General features: G+C 42.9%; 1 protein-coding gene and 1 long non-coding RNA gene across 2 annotated transcripts in view; one reads left to right on the forward strand and one right to left on the reverse strand.

The window, feature by feature from the left end:
* PLEKHG3 (pleckstrin homology and RhoGEF domain containing G3) overlaps nucleotides 1-16,443 on the reverse strand; it is a 49,660-nt gene extending 33,217 nt beyond the window's left edge. The window contains exon 1 of the mRNA XM_028740445.2: nucleotides 16,190-16,443. Coding sequence (XP_028596278.2) covers nucleotides 16,190-16,304 — 115 coding nt within the window. The 5' untranslated portion in view covers nucleotides 16,305-16,443. The remainder of the gene's footprint in view (nucleotides 1-16,189) is intronic.
* Nucleotides 16,444-17,070: 627 nt separating this feature from the next.
* Nucleotides 17,071-21,594, forward strand: LOC144328809 (uncharacterized). The gene is made up of 2 exons (XR_013394097.1): nucleotides 17,071-17,680; nucleotides 18,612-21,594. It is a non-coding gene; the product is annotated as an uncharacterized LOC144328809 (long non-coding RNA).
* Nucleotides 21,595-22,335: the final 741 nt, after the last annotated feature.

Here is a 22,335-nt window from a genome sequence, read left to right on the forward strand (position 1 = left end):
CCTCCATGGTCACAGGCAGTAACTCTCCCAAAGCCAGATGCTGCAGACAAACTTCCCCCTTATTAATTTTCAGAGGCATTTGATGAATAGAGCTGATAGAAACAGAAAGCTGAACTTGCAAGACCTTGACTTTATCTAGCAAAAACATTTGCATCTTTATTTTCACTTTTGCTGAGATCAAGCTTACAATTTTTTTAAAAAAGAAAGTCCAGGTAAGGAAAGAAGTTTGTAAACATTGCTTTGACCAAAGGTCTTGTTTCCAGGAATTCTCTAGATACTTTGCAGAGTAACTCAATAACATTTACTGAATAGGTTGGACACTGCTGACTGGAAAAGTAAAATCATATCTCATTCCTCATTTGAAATATGTCTAAATAAATCTCAGGTTAGTCTTACTTAACTACACTTAAGTAGAGCAAAATTCTCATCTTTAAAGTTAAATTGTATCTGATTGTTCAAAGAACAATCTTAGAACATATAATACATCCAACTGATTTATACTCCTAGCTAAAATTGTATGATAGTAGCAGTTTTATCTTGAAACCCTTTCCTCACAGTCCTCAACAGTGAATCTACCTTTTTCACTCCTGCCACATATTGGAAGCATTTTTGTTGAGCTGTGCTCCATAAGTAATTTCGTTGTCCCCGAGAGGGGGCAATGACAATAAAGATATTATTATTATTATTATTATTATTATTATTATTATTATTATGACTCCAAAATCTCTTTTCTGGTCAGGAACCACCAGCTCATAGCCCAAATGTGAAGTTAGGATTTTTTGCCCCAATTCAAATCACTTTACACTTGCAGTTGCAATTTTAATGCCCATTCAGCTAGTTTGGATATACCCTTTTAGATCTCACAATCCCTTGTTATACCATAGTGAACAATTTGGTTTCCTCAGCAAATTTGGCCACCACTCTGCTCACTCCAAACTCCAAGTCTTATGAGCAAATTGCAAAGCACAGGAGCCAATATCAATCCCATTGTTTTATCATTGTTATTGATATGTATATAAACACACACACCATACAGTACAACCTAACCAGGGATGACAGGGACTATAAACAAATTTTCTCAGTTGATACAAAATCACAATAGAGAGACACAATAATATATAAAACATTCACATATTCTTACATACAGCATGCCATATTTTAGGTGTTGGTATAGCTACAATGTCCTGAAGGCTATTTGTAGCAGTGTAAGAAATGAACTCTCCTCACACAGGATGGAAATGTTCCGACATTTTCGATCCCTTGGAAACATTCCAATTATGCACTATTTCCCCCACTATCTCAATGTTCCATACATTTTTATGCCATAGGGAAATATGTAATCCTTGCAATGTCTTCCACTTTTGTGCAAATAGATATCCTGGCTGCTGCCAACAACCACAGTTTTGTTCTTGTTGTGTCTGATCATCCCATACATTGAAAAGTGAAAGTTGTCGAGTTATTTGAAGAGGAGTCCTACAAACAGCAGAAATTCCCAGATACACCTCAGACCAAATGTTCTGCACAAGAGGACACTCCCACCATAAACAGAAAAACAACAACCCTTGTGCCTGCACAGCCACACCAACAACATGATGTAATTTGTGAAGTTGTATATGAAAGATGAAACAACATGCGACAACATCTTTAGATGTTCAACAAACATTCCTGCATATAAGCCAATATAGTTCATAGGTCCATAATTTCTTCCACTTAGTTTCTGATATAACCATCCCCATATCCATGTCCCATAGTGTCTTAGTCCTATAAGGGACCTAGTAGACAGATCTAACAATTTCCTGTATATTGCAGATACAAGCCCTTTCCCTAAAACACCCTGAGTTTTCAGCCCAAGGTTTCAAATTTAGTAAGATTATTATTAGGTGTTGCTAGTAGGTGCATAAGTGTTTAAAACCATTGTGAGAACTTCTTTTTCTCCTACTCTCTGCTTCCTTTTCCTTAGCCAATTACTGATCCATAAGAGGACCTTATCCTTTTGTCCCATGACAGCCAATCTTACTCAGGAATCCTTGGTGAGGGAATTTATCAAAACTTGTTGAAAGTCTAAGTACATAGTTCACTCCTCACAATAAGCTACTGAACACCGTTCAAATCTAACTTACAAGTTCTCACGAACTGGAGATGCACTACTCTAAATCATCTATCCTTTATCCACATGCATTTTAAGCAAGAACGTGCCCATGACCTTAAATTTACCAGTCTCATTTTCATCTACAGTAATTCTGTTGCCTTTTGCTTAGGAGGTTCAGAGCCAGACAAAAGCCACAGCGCCACCCAGTGGATAGGACACTATGTGAGATTAGCAGTCACCCCCACCAAGCCACATTCAAAACTTCCGATTAGTGAATCAAGAAGTCCAACCCACTATTTTGTTTTCAAGTGGCTAGGAATTATGCAGGAAGCAATTCTTTCTGTTGCTTTACTATATAGTTTTTGGTAGTCACTGATCATACAACCAACCTGTTGAGCCCAAAGATCATGACGTCTGATACAGTATTGCTTAGGAGCAGAGTGTGCAGACAATCTCACAGTGAGTACATGTTCTCATATCAGTTGTGGCCACAGTGAAGGCTGCAGCATTGTCATCTATTTAGAAGAAGCAGGATATGCTCCTTTACTCACTGTTGTATCAAAGTCCATTATATCAATAACAAATCTAACAGCACTTTTTATGCCTCTCAGTTCAAAGGTCTACCTCATTATAACAGCCAGCATTATAGCAGATAGCAAGCCAGGTCACACCTCAGATTGGGTACACAGGGTGTGAAACTTCCCTTTCTTACACTTCCAACAATCCTCATTTGGAGTTAAGAGGGATTTTCAGAAACAACCAGGAATATCTCTTTTTCTTCAGTATAAATACTTAATCCAGGAAGTTGCATAGGGTTGTAAAACTGTGTTATCTAGTTTTCATTGCTACTGATGTCACCTACATTACCAGAATGTGAAACTTAAATTAAGTCGGATCTAGGACTTCAGTAAGAACTTGCAAGACTCCACTGTAATACTACACCTATCCACGGATGTTGAGCAGAAAAGTTTCCATTGTGGCAAATGTCCCACTCCTCTATTTTTTTTTCAGTGAAACATTTTCCATTTCTAAAACTGCATTGTTTCATAACATTACAAATATAGTTAATGGATATAGTACCAGTCAAATGAGGCACATTCAAAGGGGTAATTAACTTTCTTTTCCAAGTGACGACCCCTAGGAAAAATGTGTGTGTGTTTTGTTTCCAGACTTCCTGCCAGCAGAGTTCAGCTCACAAGATGTTTCTGCTGAAAGGTGGGGGGGGGGGAGAATTTTGCTAATTCCCTCTTCCCCAAGCCAAGACCCTCCAGACCAGTTTGGGAGATGGCACTGGGGGTTGTGCAGGGAAGGGAGTGAATTGGAAGAAAAAACCCTTCTCCCACCCTGCCACCCCACAAGAGCCTCTGTAGGATCCCAGAAGGGCAACCCAGGAAATAAAGATGCATAGCTCTTTGAATGTGCTAAGATTAGTATGTTAGCAGCTCTCGGTGCTTTAACTTTTTCCTTAAAGCTTAAACAATGTAAGTATATACGGTACACTATTGAGTTGCTGTATCTTAAACATATGTGTTTAGTAAAAAAAATTTAAATATTCTAATAAAAATAATTTCCAAGTACATCCTTGCATTAGTTTTAATTCATTTGAACCTCATTTCTGGCAGCAATCCTATGCACACTTAGCCTGGCAATGTGCCCCCTTGAATACTAGGGGACCTATTTCTGAGCAAACATACACAAGATTGCACTGCTAAGTGTCCTTCAGTTATATTTTTCCTAATCAAAACATTACAGTTCAAATACTTTTAGCTACTGGTAAAATCTGCTGAGATGTTTGTAGGCATGTAAATCAACATAGCACACATTTAGTAAACAAAACTTAAAAAAGAAGTCAAATACACATTCTAAATCAATCAATTTAGCGCATCTGAAAATTATCCAGAAAACTGTCTACTTTTTTTTAAGCCCACATCACTGTGCATGACTTTCATTTTGTCAATCAGGCAGGAATCTGAATTTATGGAATCAGATGGGATTTCTAATCTACCCTTATTTCATATACTGAAGCTAGAACTTCTGTGCCCAAAGATTCCTAATAAACTAGCCAATAAAGGTAAAGGTAAAGGTACCCCTGCCCGTACGGGCTAGTCTTGACAGACTCTAGGGTTGTGCGCCCATCTCACTCAAGAGGCCGGGGGCCAGCGCTGTCCGCAGACACTTCCGGGTCACATGGCCAGCGTGACAAAGCTGCATCTGGCGAGCCAGAACCGCACACGGAACGCCGTTTACCTTCCCACTAGTAAGCGGTCCCTATTTATCTACTTGCACCCGGAGGTGCTTTCGAACTGCTAGGTTGGCAGGCGCTGGGACTGAGCAACGGGAGTGCACCCCGCCGCGGGGATTCGAACCGCCGACCTTTCGATCGGCAAGCCCTAGGCGCTGAGGCTTTTACCCACAGCGCCACCCGCGTCCCTCACAAAAACTAGCCAATACAACAGGATAAATGTAAGGTTTAGGATCATCCAAGCTCTATTGCAAGGATAACAGTCATGTAAAATCCAAATAATATCAAGCACCTATTGTAAAGCACTGCAATGGCTAACTGTGCATTTTAACTTACCGTAAGCAGGAAATGGGAAAATAGGTTTCAGGAAAACAGTATGAAAGAAAGGGACTAACCACAATATTGTGGATGGGGGGCAGGATGTGTACAGAGCTCAGTTGTCCAGGGTTCAGTATTGACTCACAGGAAGAACAGCTAATAATGACTGAAACAACATGGAATGTACCTGGAGGCCTCTCTTCTTAGAACTGCACCTGCCGCACCTTATTTTACATGTGGACATGGAACTCTTCCCCTGAATTCCAGTCAGCAGTGAAGCCATAATTTTCGTTAGCATGAAAGCGGCCATAGACTTGGAAGACAAAGGGCAGCAGACACTGGGGGGGAAGTGTTTCATAAGAAACTTTTGAAACCGGTTCTGCCAGCATGTCAGATTCTCCACATTTCTCCAGCGCTAAGAAGATGGGATCAGGATCAAAGACCAAAATTTTCCAGTGAGCCAAAGGATTCGATGTTGCTTGGTTATTTGCTTCAGTGGGATATGTATTGTGATGAAGAGTGGAATCCTTTGGCTTCAACGTTCCCCAGAATATTTGCAAATAGAGGCAAAGATTTTCAAAAAGAAAAACTTTGGGACTCTCATTCAAAGAGAGCCCTGTCTGTAATGGGACCAGAAGTGTTCAGTCACTGCCTGCCAGCCACCTGAGGACTGTTTCATGCATGTAACAGGGGCAAAACCAGGCAGACACTCAACAGGTAGCTGCAGCCCTCCCCCAGCAGGTGTACCTTTTCTTAAAATATATTTATAAATTGTTTATAAGCTTTGCATTGTAGACAATTTTTTAAAAAAGAATGAATTACTATACATAAAAAGGTAAAGGTACCCCTGACTGTTAGGTCCAGTCGCGGACGACTCTGGGGTTGCGGCGCCATAATAATAAAAAAAGTTAGGTTAATGTTACATGAACAAAATAGTACAGTCATGTAACATTAACCTAACATTTTTTAATTTATTCTTGTATTAATTTCATTATATTAGAATGTGGTCTATTCCATTCTATCTCAGGTTCTTTTTTCATATACCTCTTTGAAACACTTGTTACATTCACAGTTTACATTCCTAGATGCATATCCAAGGGCCAAACTAGATGAGATGGCAAGAGATCCATGATTAGATCTCCAAGGTGGGGGTTTTTTTCTAATTCTTTTTTAAAACGTTATAAACAGCCATGGGAGGTATTAAGTGTAACTACATCCCCACTGCTCCATATCTCCATTTGGTTGCAGGGAGGCAACACTTGCCTTGCTACTTTCCTGCCTTCCACCCTATGCAGTTACCCTATGCTAATTTTATAATAACCACTCTGCAAGTCCCTGCCTGAATTGTGAATACCATAAGGCAGTTAAGACATATTAAGAAACAATTCATCTACTGATCCTTCCAATTATATACTCTTAATACCTTCCTGTTCAAACGCAGCTTCAAAAGTCTACGCAATCGTGGCCACAACTAATACTTCCCCCCTCCTAACCCTTAAAACTCACACCGTTTCAGAAGCCTTCAGAGAGGACAAATAAACAACGTATACGTATTTGCTTTTCCAACCTAGATTACACTAGCCTCTTTGGGCTACAGGGTTTCAGTTCCCAGCTTGACCTTTATTTGCAATGAGGCGGACAAATTGAAAAGCCATCAAGGACTTTACTTGTTGTTTTTTGCTAAAAACTAAGTGTTTCCAGAGCCAGTCTAGCAGCTTTCACCAGTTCTGAAATTCACCACAAACATCAAGCTAATGTTTATCAAATCCCTGCCAGAACTGGATGGAACCAACGCCACAGATGAAGGGCATGAGAAGCTGGTTTGCTGTGGACCTTCAGTCCGGCCTTTGCTGCTGCTTCTTAGAGGCACAGCAGGGCTCACACATCTCTTACTTTACATTTTCTATGGGGCACAATCTGAACTAAGTTTATAAACCAGCCACCACGGACCTCTTAATGGAAATGGTGTAGTCTCCAGACAGGAAGAACCAAGGGTCCCCAAGCCCCTCACTGAACAACAACAAAAATGCAAACTGTCTTTTCTGCCTGCAGCTCCCAATTCCAGACTCCATTCTGGCTGGCAGGAAACTTTCCCAACTCTTTTGGCTGGCCTACTAGGGCAAACGGGGCACTGCCCTCCCAGCCTTCCAACTTCCAGACATGCAGAAGCAACATGTGTTTTATTTAGTTTTAGCTACTGGTGATGTCAATCAACTTTTGAGTATCTTAAATGCCTGTTTTTACCTGTTTATCAATAATTTTCATGTTTTATTTTATACTTTTGCAATTTACTTAGAGGTTCTCTTACATTCATGGGATACACAAATTTTATGAAATAAAGAAACTGCTCTCAGCCACATCCCACCAGCCTGCCCTGCCTGCCTTCATACTTACAACCAGCCCAGGGGGTGGCACAATGCTTGCCAGCTCCCTCCTGCTTAATCTCAGCATTACCTTTGAGGAACTCAACTAGAAAGAGTGTGTGTGGGGGGGGGGGGACAATCAGAACTAGCTGTTTCTGCCTGTCCACTGACTCTGCCTTCACCTTTTGTTGGCCCCTCTGCCTCCTCACTGCCAGTCCCAAGAGGCACCAGCCAACACTGCTTTTGAAGACATGTTTGGAATGACTGGGGATGAGAACCTCACTATACGCATTTAGCTAAACCTCCCCTTTAGCAGGGCCCTGCTACAATCACCCCCTCCATCAGCCAGACATCCACCTTCTGCACTCTAAATCCATCCTGAATTCATACTTTATTAACTTGTGTTACGATGTAAATTACTACAGTGTGCATGTAACCAGGAAGGAAGATGGTTGTATACCACACTGCCAAAGGAAGCTGAGAATTGCATCACTGCCTGGCTTCCCCAGCTCTCTGACACAGAGAATGTGCAGTAACTTTCTCATCCACGTCCCCGTGTGGCAGCCAGGCAGATATTGGCATGTTGCCGCTTTGTAAAATGGTCGCCATGTTCGACTGCAGGGCCCTTTCATCTTAAGCATGTAAAGAAATTCCTTTTTCTTTGATGATTATGGCCAGTTTTACTTTTCCATGCTTGCACAGTAGCAGCAGACAGACCTTTCCAGAGGCTTGTTTAGAGTCTCAAACAAATATTTGCACTGGAATTCAAACCAAATATTTCCACTGATCCTTCACTGGGCCAGTGTGAGGGAGCAGGAGGGAGAGGAGAGGAGAAAGGCTGATAAGTAGTGTGGGTTCATGGACTTATTGTAAGCGCAGGGAGACCCTTTGCTGGTACAAGGTTTTTTGAAGCAGATGCTTTTATCAGTGGGTTGTGATCTGTGACCATGGGGGCTTAAAGCTTGATTATGTTCCTAAGACACTGCTGCCCAACCAAGAATAAATGCCTTTGTGGAATTTTTAGAATCCTTTTCATGTCACCTTTAAGCGCCACCCATGACACTACATCCACTGAGCTCTTCCTGACCTTTTGAGATACACTGAGCAGATTAGCAACCCACCCAGGATTACACCCCCGCAGAGACCGCTTGATTGCTGGAAAGTTACGCAGCATACCGGTTCTGCTTATCCATCTGTATACTTATCCATCTGTATACGATGCCTCATGCACATTCCTTCCTTTTAGTTAGCTCTGATCCCTTGCATCTAAATCCATCCCGTGAGAAGAGAATGCCATTGCTCCTTTCCCGGCAGGCTGTCAAAATCTGCAGATTTCAATCTCTCTGCTACTTCGGAAGCAGCCAGCCAGATTAGATCTAACTTTACCCTTAAGAGCAGTGTGCAAGCTTTCCAGGACACAACCAGCTTGATCAGAGTTATTGGCAAGGAGGAGCGGAAACTCCAGTCCGGCCCCCCCACCCTTACTATTCCCACCTCAGCCAAGGATGACAGATGGCATCACTGTTCTCCTTTGCTATGGTACACCAAGTCAAACCAGCACCACAATGAAAATCTTTTTTCTTTTTGTCAAATGCTACTGGCACCACTGAAGAGATCTTTGTGCAGAAATGATAACTGCATTTCCAAAGATCCCTGAACAAGAACCTTTAAAAAAAAAAAGAAAGAAGTCTGATGGGGTTGTTGCTTCTGTTGCTGATTTCACTGGAAGATTTGAATGGTCATTGCCTTCAATTTTATACTCTCTACTTCTCAAGGGGATGCCAAATAGTCCAGCTTTGGAGCTAGATTTCCCTGTGGAATGAGCTTCACATGGGACAATTTCAGCTTTTGATATGCATCCCTAAACAATATCAGCAGAATGGAGAAGCTCCAGATTACATTTTTCTTTTAAGCAACCAAAATACTGAGGAAACTTACAGAAATGTACAACCTATTGAAACACTAAAGAACATCTTATCCTTTTATTTGGAAGGAATTTTAGTCCACATCACATTTAACTAGAAGGCCTTGCAATATGTGCATTGGCTCACTAAGTTGAAGCATGTGGATAATTTTACACCGTCTACATAAGACGCCTCAGTCACCCTGGCACTAAGCTTGTGGCACACTATGGTCTGGATTATGCAAGAAGTGGGTGGGTGAGCATTCCTGCCTTAAGGCAGGAAGGTGAACTGCAAGATGCTCTGGTACCTGTTAACCATAAGATCCTGTCTCAAACAAGTGATCCATAATAATTATTTTGCAGAGGCTGAGAGCTGCAACACTCTACCCTTAAATTACAAAGCAGAAAAATTCTTAGTTGAGGTGAAAGTTGCAACTGTCAGGCCAGTCTATGAACATTACCCCATAACAACATGAGTTCAAAGGCACAACAGACATGGAATGTGACATTTTCCAGGGGACTTCTCTAGATCCAGTATATTCAAAGGGATCTCTCTTTTTAAAAACCAACTCTGCAAAATCTCACTTTGGTACTTTGCCCATCTAGCTCTGTTCGCAAATTGCAGCTTTTACTGCTGTGTGCACCGTGATCTACTATGACCTACAAGAAACAAGTTCCATGTATATGTGACACATGTACAAAATCAAGGATGGCGCTGTTTGAATGCATCATCTCCGATCTACCTCTTCAGTTACATAACAATGGAGAAAATTATGAATGGCACAAAGGTGTTCTCAAGAAGCAGGTCAACAGAACTCTGATGCTACCCCTTTGGGCCCTTGGACAAGTCTAGCTTATTTTTAATAATCACTGAACTTCATTGCTACAACTTCTAAAAGGCTTTGTTAGAATGTTCTAAACTATTTGTATATTGTTCAACATTATACTTGCAGTCAGCAGTTTTATACAATCTGTGCCCAGTGCAAGTCTGCACATCCTCATTTTTTACATAGCGGGGGCACTTCTGGGCCTAGGATCCCCAGTTTGGGTTGGGGAGTGCAATGGCCCTGAACAATTCTATCAATAAACAAGTATATTCAAAATACTGTATTAGGATTAAGCAGTGCTAAATCCAAGTCCACCATCTTAACTTGTTTGCGATCTGGTTGTCAGTCCATTTAACACATCTATCATCCCATACCTACCAGGATCACCCATTTTATCATGAAATAATTTGGCTCTTAAATTCTCATGCACGGTAAATGCCTCCCTAATTAAAAGCAAACACAACACACCTTCCACTTTACCTATTACTGTTGGAGACAAGCAGTGCAATTGTCAGGTCTCTGCAGTGTGTTGTGAACAACCTACGTCTGTGTGTGTATGAGTGTGTGTGTGTGTTGGAGATTGTGGATGTTTCTGTGCAAAGCAGCGTAGTAATGGGAGCATGCTCACGCTTGCAGACTGGTAATGCACTGGGTGTGACTGTTGATTCAATGAGGCTTGTCTGCTAGGCTCTTTTAATGGCACAGCTGGTATTTTTGCGAGGCAGCTGCTTGCAAAAGCCAAATGAGCTCATCAGGAGTCACCCAAAGACTCTGTGTGAAGAACGGATCCCCAGAGCGGTCTCACAGTGGAGGCCCATTCCCATCTGCAGAGGACGAACACTAGGAATAAAGGAACTGCGCAGCTGGGCAAGAAAGGCAAATTGTATGATCAATACAATACTAAGAGACTAAGGATCTGCCCCACCTCCCACATCCTACACTTGAGGGCAGGATTACAACAGTCACACCAGGGATTACCTCCAACCTCAGAGATTGTCTTTATTATCCATCATATTATTATTGCCCATTAATCATCTCTTCCTCCTTGCACTGTTCTGGATCATCTCTGGGCTAAACATATACTATATGCTTGTGTGTTGCAACACACACACACACACACACAGAGAGAGAGAGAGAGAGAGAGAGAGAGAGAGAGAGAGAGAGAATATCACAGGTTTCAGGATCTCTCTTTTCAGATGTATGTTCATTTCTAGTGCTTATGACGGCAGCTGATTTCCACTGTACAGGGCATGGATGAAAGTCCAGATAGCTCAGTGCCCTTTACTGTAACTTCCAGCACTGCCCACAATCACTCTTCAGCAGACACCTTTCACTTCTTGCCTGTTACTTCTTTGTGACTTTGCAAAGAACCATGGAATTAAAATAAAATGAAGGCTTGTGTTTTGCATTCCCCCCCCACCTGTGACCTGCTCTTGTTAGTCTTGTCATGTTTTATTATTTATGTTTGTATGCAGAAATTATAATAATTGCTTTGTGAAGGTTTTTCACTGATTCTGTAACATTCTGTAAAATAAAATAACCGTCAATTATAGGATGGCCCACTGTTTTTCAGTTTACCACGGCATAAGCAACAGCGCACAGCTCAGGCTGTGCTGTACCAAATGAGAGTTTGGGGGGGAAGGGGCCCCCAAATATCAAATCACATTATTGCATCAGAAGTTCTGAAACACAGCACTGCCTAGGGTGGTTTCATAGAGCTCATTATTCCATTCTGAGTCCTTGGTACCCACGAGTGAGGGAGGGAAGGGAATGGGGTGAGGAGGGGATAAGGAGCTGAATAGAAAAGTATGATGGAGCAGAGAGTTTGAAATTAAAGGGCAGCAGAGGCCAAAATGTCATTCCTGCAGCTGTAGCAGCCGCCGCCACCAGCCTGTCTGGAATTCCAGTGCCAGCTCCCCTACACACACACTTACATATGCACAAGCACACACACATACACACTCCTACTAGCTAGCTGCATCGGGAGTTATTGTTTTTGCCAAGTTAACATTTCTGAATCCAGTTCATTCTTGGAGATTCGGTGCTTGTACTGTGTTTGCCTATGCAAATCACACTGTGGAAAAGGAAAAGGGTTTATAAACCATATAAAGGAAGGGGTTGCGTACTGCATTTGTACATGAAAGCCAATTGCATCACATTGAGAGCTGAATCTACAACCTGGGAAGGAGAAAGAAGATCTGTGTCTCTTGAGAAGTCCAGGGACTTTCATGGGCTGCTCACTGAGAGAGAGAAAAGACATTTAACTAGGAGATTCTATGTTGTCAAACACACCTTTGTTAACCTAGGTGTTCTCCTTTGTATGCGAGAAGGACCTTGCAAGGAAATGCAACACAGCTATTAATGTAAGAGCACAAGGGCCTGCTAGATCAGGGCAAAGGCCAATCTGGTTCAGCATCACAGTGGCCAACCAGAGGCCTAGGGGAAGGCTGAAAGCAGAACCTGAGCACAACCGCATCCTCATGAATCCAAGCAACTGGAATTCAGGGGCATGCTGCCTCCAACAGTGGACAATGTGGCTAGTAGCCACTGGTAGCCTTATCCTTCATGAATTTCTCTCTCTCCTAAAGCCATCCAAGTTGGTAGCCATCATTGCTTGCTGTGAGGACGAATTCCATACTTATCTATGAGTGTGGGAAGAAGTACTTTTGGGGGGCTGTCCCGAATCTTCCAACATACGGCTTCACTGGATGTCCATGACTTGCGGTATTATGAGAGAGCAAGAAGAGCTTCCTCTGGCCACGTTCTCCACAAGATGCGTAATTTTACTTGCCTTTTCTCAAAACTGAAAAGCTCCTTCTGTCGTAGCCTTTCCTCATGGGGGAGTTACTCTGTTTCCTTTATGATTCTGGTTGCCCCTTTTGGAATGCTTCTCCAGCTCTACAATATCCTTTCCGAGGTGAGGGAAAGAGGCAAGTACACAGTATTCCAAAGGCAGACGCACCATAGATTTGTATAATGGCATTAGGATGTTGGCAGTTTTATTTTCAGTTCCTTTCCTAATGATCCCCACCATGGGATTTATATTTTCCACAACTGCCAGACATGGGATCGACATCTTCACTGAGCAGTCCACTACCTGCCTAAGTTCTCATTCCTGATCAGTCAACTCCAGTTCAAACCCCATGCGCATATATGTAAAATTATTATTATTATTATTATTATTATTATTATTATTATTATTGCCCCCTTGTGCATCATTTTGCACTTGTTTACAGTGGCCATTTTACTGCCCATTCCACCAAGGGTTCATCCACACTTCTGCTTGCCCCATGCTTTCTAGGCATGGGTTCAAACAGCCTTTCATTTATCCCATTGCTTCCCCAGAAAAACCCACTACTATCACATACATCAATCGATGGGCATTTGCTCCGATTCAGTGGTAAACAGCAGGTTTTCCCAGGGGAAAGCAGCGGGACAAGCGGAAAAGTGTGGGCAACCCCTAATTTAGGAGACATCCCTTTGGAGCTCTTCACAGTAACTTTTTACTTTAACCATCCTCAACTATTTGGAATCAGCAACATCTCTTATTGTTTATTGGCTGCTATATGTAATAATAGTGTATCACTTGCTCTTCAACTGGTAGGTCGGGACCCACTAGTGCGTTGCTACCTGAACCAAGGTGGGTTGTAACAGGAACACGACCACTATGCAAATAAATGGTAAAAGGTCAAGAAATAGGTCCCCAAATGAAAATTTGGGTTAAAAGTGGGTTCTGGGTCTGAAAAGGTTGAATATAAATACATTATATTCTAGTCATTTGGGAAGGAATCCCATAGCAAGATGAGGTGGTGAGGATCCAGTGGATATCCGGCTGTGCAAGGAAGTTCCGAACATAGCCAGGCTACACCAGCTTAACTTCCTCATCCTCAGCTATATCTCCCCCATCTCATCTCAGCCAGGGCCCAGCTGGCCCAGTGGAGTTTACTCTGGCATATGCTCTGAAAAAGGGGTGCTATGGGGGCAGGACATGGGCAGAACCATAAAGGGGAAAGTTAGGCTGGATCCTAAGCCTGTTCAGATCGGTCACATGACCTGGTAATGTGATGTACCTGGTAAAGCTGAAAAGGGTGCTGTAATTCAAGCACTATTTTAAAGGCTCGTTTTGCCTCTGCCAGCCTTAGGCCACCTCATTCAGCAGTAGCCCCACTGCTGAACCATTTCAATCTGATGTCACTGTACTCTGTCTTCCCTTACACCAGCATGCTTTATAGCAGCTTCTTATGTATTGGATTGCTCTCTTATGGGTATGTGACTTGGTTAGTTCACTCGGGATCTGAATATTATGTTTTTATTCACATCTGAACCCAATACCCTTGCTGCTGCACCATGTTACATCAAAATAGCCTACTGCCATTTACCGGTACCACCATTGCAAATGTAGCCGTTGCGAAACAAAGGCAAATTATGGTTTATCTGTCAACATGGCCAAGCACATAATGACATTCTCTGTCATTACCCTTCTCAGGATGGGTTATCAGGGACAAGTTCTGCCCTGTTTCAACAAGAAAACCCAATGATGTGGGCAGAAGTTTTTTAACATTATTGTGAACAACCAAGGCAACCACATCTCTCCAGGAATGTGCAAAAGGAGCCTGGGATACTTTGAATTTTCAGTGCTTGACATAAACCTGATTGAAGCTGTACTGTGTGACAGAATGCCTCTGTGGCTGTGTGACAGTTTGCACGGTGCATGTCAACACCACAAGCTGGGAAAGGCCTTCCCTGCTGGAGACACATCCACTAAAAATGAATTTACTGGCTCCTTATCTGTTACAACAGCATATCTGTGAAAAGGCAAGTGTAAAGTAGGCCTGGGCCACAGGTTGCAATAATACCGGTGAAACAAGAATTTTGGGTTGCCTCTTTCTCTTTGGATAATAATAACCAATTCCTATGACTAAACATACTGGATGGAAGCTTGAAGTTAAGAGCCAAGCTATAAATGTCCAAGAATGCCCTGCCAGTTGAGAATTCACATTATGTTAGCTTTAGGCACACAGGAAGGTGCTTTAAATGGGAAAGCATTTAAACAAATTATCCCCTTATCTGCAGCCTGAAATGACATGGCCCAAATAATGATGTACCATGTGATATTTCAGAATGCATAGTTTTCCTTTGAGCCTTTGAAGTAAGGCTTACTTCCACATGCATGTGTTTACATTCATTGCATTACTTCCCTCCAAGTTTTAGCATTCTCAGTGCATTTATGCAGCTCAAAAACCTCCAAGGTTGAAATTCACACATTGAGGTAGTACATGTTAGTGGGTTGGTTGACAATCAACACATTTTAAAACAACTGCACCTAAAAGCAGGACCTCTCAGTCCCATAGATCACAAGTGGTTAAAAAAAACCCACGGAGGGCTTTCTGGCTACTTTCTCACATTTTGAAATAAAGTTTTGTTGCAACCCTGAGATAACTGGTTGAGATAATATTTTAAACTATTTTTAGAATTTTTTTATCATTGCTGCCTCAGCCAAACATGGTTGCTTCAGGAGGAAGGGCAGGGTATAAAAGGAGCAATAATGATAACAAGGGCAAAGCAGGAAGAGAAGCCCACAGGAACAGAACCTAAAGGGAAAATCTGCATATTACTACCCACAAGGGCACAATCAGGCACCATATTGAGGGGTGTCCCAAATTATTTCAATGAAACGCTGTAAAAAAAACCCACCACAGTATTTGAGATGTCAGTCTCAGAGAATAAAGGCAAAAAAGGACTTCTCTTATTAGACTAATGATATGTGTAAGGAAGAACTCAAAAACCACACAGACCTCTATTGGTTCAGTGATAGATATTGCTTTCCCTATGTATAGGTCCTCAAAAATCTCTCAATACTGAGAGGTCGTCCCCCCACTTTTACTATGCAACAGGGGTTGGGAACCTGAAGCCCTCCATATCCTGTTGGACTCCAGCTCCGATCATCCCTCATGCTGGTGACAACTGGTGGGAGTTGTGGCCCTATATATGCTGCTGGGCTACAGGTTCCTCACCTGCTACTACACAATCATGTTTTAAAATTCCTGAAAAGCCAGATTTAAATAATTTACAATGGGAGTTGCCCAACCTAAGCAAGCAGACACCCACCCACACCCCACAGAGGGAGGAGGGGCAGGAGGGAAGCAAGGCAGGAGTCAGGTGAGGGGTGAGACTACAGGCCAGTGTGTTTTAGGGAAACGATTATATGCACATGTCTGCACTGATCTCCTGACATAACAACATTCCTGAACAGCAGGAGATGGAGAGCTACAGTTTTCGCTCTAATAGCCCCCTGGGGTCACTGGCCAGCCTCGAATTCCCTCCTATTCCAAAGCCATTCACATTATCTTCAGGCTCACACACGGCCATCAGGTTTCCCCTGGATGGGGGGCACGAACAGTTTAAGCCTCAAACCCAATTATTTCCCTTTTGGGGTTAAAAACTCACCACTCCCGGTGGCTGAGGGCACATACACACCATTAGGCCACATTATTTCTGGCGAATTGCTCCAAAATTCCTCAGATTCTCCAGTCCCGCCTTTCCAGTCCACTATTCCACCCATGAGAATTCGCTTGGAGGGGTCGGAAAATTCACCCGAGTTGTGCAACCGAAGAGTAACTAAAAGCGATTTAAACGGCAATCTTTCCCTATCTGCTTTCCTGGAAGTAAACCGTCGGAGCTCAACGGGTCTTACTTCTTGAGCCAGGCACGTATGGGATGGAAAACTATAGTGCCTCAAGGGACCTTAAGGAAAGGGAAAAAGCAAACATCCGCGATTTCCTTCTGTGGTACTTTAGGGAGGAGGATGCATACTCGCCTAACTCAAAAGGCGCATCAAGAAAGACGCAACTGCGCCCGCGCGCGCGTTTCCCGGGCTCAGCAGGATCCCAAGAGCCGTCTACACTGAATCCCCGGGTGTGGGTGAGAGAGAAATAACTCTTCTTTACAGACGGCCGTGCGAGAGCAGCAAAAGTAGGTCCACGCCTCCCTTAACAACTCGGGAAGCGCGCGATTAAGTGTAGCAGCACAAACCAATTTCCGCGTGGGCGGGCAAAGCTTTTTAGAGGATAAGCGATTCCGAATAATCCCTGGGGAGGTGGGAACCCCGACGGCAGGGAGGCACCTGCGGCCGGATGAGCACACCCGTCCGGGGACGGGGCCGTGTCCAGGGAGATGGCGAGCGAGAGACAAGGGGCTGAAGGAGATTCGCCAAATCTCAGTCCGGAGCATGCACACGATCCTTAATCCTGTCTCCGGTGCAAATGAGAGACTCGAGAACCCCCGTCCCATAGGGGTTTGGATCCAGAGCCACTTAATACAGGCAGCGACCCCCCCAAAAAAAGAATCCTCCAAGAGTTTACCCACCCGATATTTTTTTAACAAACAAAAAAAAAAACTGACCCGGGTTCCGTAAAGCCGTGCAAGCCGCTCCGGCGCTCAGCAATTCGAGATCCACGCGACGAAAGACTCCGCTGAGATTAGAGCTGGCTAGGCAGGAAGCTCCCCGCCGAAGGAGGCTTTTAGGGAAAGAAGGGGGAAAGAAAGAGCGGGCGGGTCACCAACGCTCCGGGTAGGTGGAGACTCTGGAGCCGCAAGGAGGGGCCGCGGTCGGAGGAAGCGAAGCGGCTCTTCCCTCTTCCTAGTAATTATTAACCCAGAGCTACCTGGGCCGCCGCCGCCGCCACGCGCAGTTTCTCCTCTCCCGGGGAGGGCGCGCCACTAGGCCGGGCGGAGCAAGTCGGAGTTGCTGAGCTATAGCTGGGGGCAATGGCACCGCCCCGAAACTCCCGCCTGCCTTGCCCTTGCCCTCCCCGTGCCAGATTTAGGACAAGGTGGTGGAGGGGGGAGACGCTCCCCTGGCCTGCCGGTATGGGACTCGGAGGCACCTGCTAACGATCGCCTCCATATGAAACGCCACACCAAAAAAGGGGGACAAAGGTGATGTTTTTATATTGGGCCAAGCTTCCGTTAGTATAACAGTAGTGCAGAAACTGCCGGGATGTAGTAAACTAGCCATAACGAACCATATATCAAACGTTATAATTTGTGGATTGAATCCAGACTACGAATTTTTAACCATTATATGGGTTAATTGGCTTACCAATTACAGGACGCCTGTGTTGTCAACAACTGTTTTGTAAGTTACCACAGCTAATTGCATGATTGCACTCTTCTGCATTTGCATTTGCTTTCACTCTAAATCACGGTGTATAATTACCCCCCTTCAAACCATGTTGTACATATGTAACATTTCATGTATCTGGTTCAATGGATGGGAGTCTTTGAAAACATATGCTGTAATAAATTTCTTAGCCTTTTAGGTGGCTAGAAAAAATCCTTGTTTTTGCTGCAAGAGACTTCGTCCGATGAACAATTGTCCATAAAAGCTGGTTCTAGAAGAAATTTGTCAGAGTTCACCTGTGCTACAAGATACGTTGCTGTCAATAATGGCAACACAATAGATGGGCAGGGCTTTGAGTGAGGATAATAATGTGCTTGACCTTATGTCTGATCTGTATGTTATGGTTCTAGGTCTGTGGCTGGATATAGACTCTGTACATTCACTTGAATAAAGTATGTTTTTAAATAATTCTTCATTTAAAAATAAAAAGGAAACAGGATTTTAAAGCAAATCCCATTAGAATCAGTGGGACTTTTTCCAGCCAAGCATTCTTAGGATTGGGCTGGAAAATGTTATGTTTCAACAAGCATTTCCAAACTACAATAATGTCACATAGACAAAGGAAACTGCTTTGGAAATATGTCACTTTTTATTTGACCATTTATACAATTTCAGCTGAGAGTGCTGAGTTAACCACTTCAATAGAAGACCAGACTATTGATCTTGTAGTATTTATTTTAATTACAGCTGCCAGTTTCCACTTCACTCATTCACATCCATCTTTTGTTGTGTTTGGCACAAAATTCAGAGATGCCATGCCTGTCAAACAACGGATTCCACAGCTATGGAAGAAACAGAAAACTAAACCTATAACCAATGCTTATAAATGCTTAATGGATTTTGGTAAGGCAGAAATTCAGGAACTTAGAGAAGTGTGGAACAGTGAATTAGAAGATATTACACAGCCTAAACAATAGAAAATTGCTTTAGAGTCTATACAGAGTATTTCCTTGGACCTGAGATTGATTCAGGAAAAAATAATATTTTGAGTATATTGGACTCGCACAACTTCTGTGTAAGGTTGTACCGTCTAATACAGAAGGATGTTGTAATGCTGAAAATGCCTCCTTGAGGCATATGATGTGAGCTTATTCAGTGGCCTGAAGTTGTTAATAGGTAAAGGTAAAGGACCCCTGACAGTTAAGTCCAGTCGCAAATGACTCTGGGGTTGCGACACTCATCACATTTTACCGGCCGAGGGAGTTGACGTTTGTCTGCAGACAGTTTTTCCGGGTCATGTGGCTAGCATGACTAAGCCGCTTCAGGCAAAACCAGAGCAGCGCACGGAAACGCCATTTACCTTCCCGCCGGAGCGGTACCTATTTACCTACTTGCACTTTGACGTGCTTTCGAACTGCTAGGTTGGCAGGAGCTGGGACTGAGCGATGGGAGCTCACCCCGTCACGGGGATTCGAACTGCCAACCTTTCAATTGGAAAGTTGTTACTCGCCTCAATTTTGTATTGGCAAAATCCTTTATATTTGCTGACATTTATATACTTTTTAATTATGTCCCTATAATATGAGGTTTAATGGATGGACAAAAGTAGATTTTGCAAGCCTTTATGGTGGTTAAGAGACTTATATTTCAAGCCTGGAAGGATAAATACCTACTGCCAAATACACAATGGTCTGAGGACCTCACTGCCCAGCTACATGAACATATTTCATATAGGCATCAGTTTCAATTTGGACATCTGGAGGGCTTATATTGATGTATACATTTAATTTAAGGTTTATTTTTTGATTGTCACTATATCCATAATGTGAACTGATGGTGGTTTCTGTTACTGTTACTACTACTAATAACAATAATAATAACAATAATTTGTTGTCATGTTGGTGTTTTGCGTTCTCTTTCCTCTTTAATTTTATTTCCTCTTTTTCCATTTCCTTTTCCTTCTAAAATCTGCAAATTAAAATAAATAAATAAATGGCATGGGAGAAACAGGTAAACATTTTATGACTGAATACTTAGCTTTCCCTGTCAGTGGTAGCAATTTACAGTCATCTTAAATAAAGCACATAACATGTATAGGTAGGCAGGCCTGATTCTAAGTTGGTGTTACTCAAACATTTCAGCAGCCCTCAGAGTTCAAATATGGCTTGCAGATATATATATTTTTAATGAACATCGGTCACTGTTTACACAACAGAAAGGGAGGAGCTAGAGGGGGGTTCATTCCTGAGGACATCTGTGATTGGCACAGGATTTGTCTGAATCTATCAAGTAAGGCTTATTGTGAGTAGCAAAGCAATTTCATCCAAGGCAACTATCTAAGAAATCTTTATGCACAATAAGACCTCTCCTTTATGATTATGGTTATACACTGAAAATTAATAAAACTACTTATTAACAAATAAATTAAAAAGACCTCTCCTATGAAGTGCTTCTGTGGTAACATACATTGAAATAAATTATTCCCAGAGACTCATGTGCAACCCTGCATTGAACCTAAGGGAGGCTGATGCTGGCCCTATCTGGTATTTTACCCTGGATGCACAGCTATTAGTCATTATAGCTAAATAGAACCTCCATGCATAGAGATAGTATATCTCTTCATACTGCATGGGGATAGCTATCAATTTTATGCCTTGCTGGTAGACTTCCAGAGGCATTTGGCTGGCTGCTGTTGGACGAATAATGCTTGTTTAGATGTGCAGTGCTCTGATCAGGCATGCTAGGATGTGTAGACAAAAGTATGAGAATAAAAATGTGAAAATATTTCATGCAGTACAATATATACGTGCAATATTTTAGGAAATGACAAGAGGCCAGGGTATGCACCATGACACTATATGATTGCATGTGGAATGATTTGAGCCAAAATAGGATGCTTGATGCCTTTTTTAAAGCTTGACTGAGTTTTCATGTGCATGTAACAAGCTGTAATCTACAGAGCTGCAAACTACCTAAATGCAATGGCAAATATGCCAGGAAGGCAAGTATATCTTCCAGATACCCAAAACATGACCCAAAATACAACCAACCAGACGCATGTTGCAGCATTGTGGGTGTCAGGCACCCATAATTTCTGGATTTAGTAAGTGTTAGAATGCAATCAGTGTTTGGAGAGTTAAACTGGTAGATACACTCTTAATAGCTGGATTCATCTTCCCTTGTTCAGGCCAGCCTGATAATGGCTGAGTCATTAAACAAACAAAGACAGGGTGATGACCCATCAAGAAAGCCATAAGCAAAGCTCTGGGTTAACTAGAAGAACAAAGGCCAGTAGCATAGTTCAGGTTAGCAGTTTTTGCTTGATGTGAGTTGGAGGGAAATCGTTCCAATCTGTAAGCGGCAATGCAACAGAGAAGCAATATTAGTGGGGTGGGAGAGCTGAGAATAATGTCACTATATTTTTATGGTCAACGTTGCAGGGGGTGGCCTAGATGACCCTTGGGGTCCCTTCTAGCTCTACCATTCTATGATATGGAGGGGGCTCTCCCACCTCACTATATAGATGGCTGCCTAGTACAGAGTTAGGAGTGATACAATGTAGGAGTAAAGCAACAGATTAGAGACTGAGAACCCGATGGCTGGCAGCCTTTAGAATCCAGGGCTGTACCTAGGATAGAAACAATAACCTCTGGGGGTGTAACGTTGTGCACCCTTCCATCATAGGCTCAGGTTGTATATGTGTGTAAATAAACCATATATCATAAAGACACCAGAGTCTCTTCTGTGCCTCATCGTCCAAAAAGGAAACACAAACACAGGGTAAAACGTGCCTGGAACTCCCTGGAATCTCACACGGCTGTGAAGTTTGGTGGTGGTGTTTAACAATGCCTTAACGGGCATATAATATTCTAATTACACAGCAAGAAATGGAATATGCCCCTTGGGGGAAATAGTATATCTGCCCCACCCACCCCACTAGCTTGTTCACTTCTACAGCTGCTTTTCAAGAATGTGGAGTTGTGGACTAAGATGGAAGGATATTAGGTAGGACCTGAGAGACAAAGATTAAAATCCTCCTCAGCCATGAAGATCCTTGGGCCAGTCACTGTTGCTCAGCCTAGCCTCCCTCACAGAGTTGTTGTGAGGATAAATTGGGGAGTGGAAGAACCCTGAGCTCCTTAGAGGAAAGCTAAAAGCTCACATAAATAGGTATATAACAAGCAAAAAGTTAGTAGGTGAGGGCCCCCCATTACCTGAGTATAAGCCTCCTTGAATACACATGCATTGGATTGGGCAGTGAAAGGGAAGTTTCAAGAGTGGGAACCCTGATTTATAAGTGAGCATCCCTTCTCACTAGGCAGGGGGCAGGGCAGCAGGAGACAGCCCCAGACACACCATAATGTCTTCCTCCATCTACCCAATACCACGCAGGAGGAAACAGTGGCGGCGGGGGCGGGGGGAGGACTTGAAGTTAAAGAGGCAATGCAAACCCCGCTGTTTCAGATTCTGC

Source organism: Podarcis muralis, chromosome 1 (assembly GCF_964188315.1).
Source record: "Podarcis muralis chromosome 1, rPodMur119.hap1.1, whole genome shotgun sequence".
NCBI lineage: Eukaryota > Metazoa > Chordata > Lepidosauria > Squamata > Lacertidae > Podarcis > Podarcis muralis.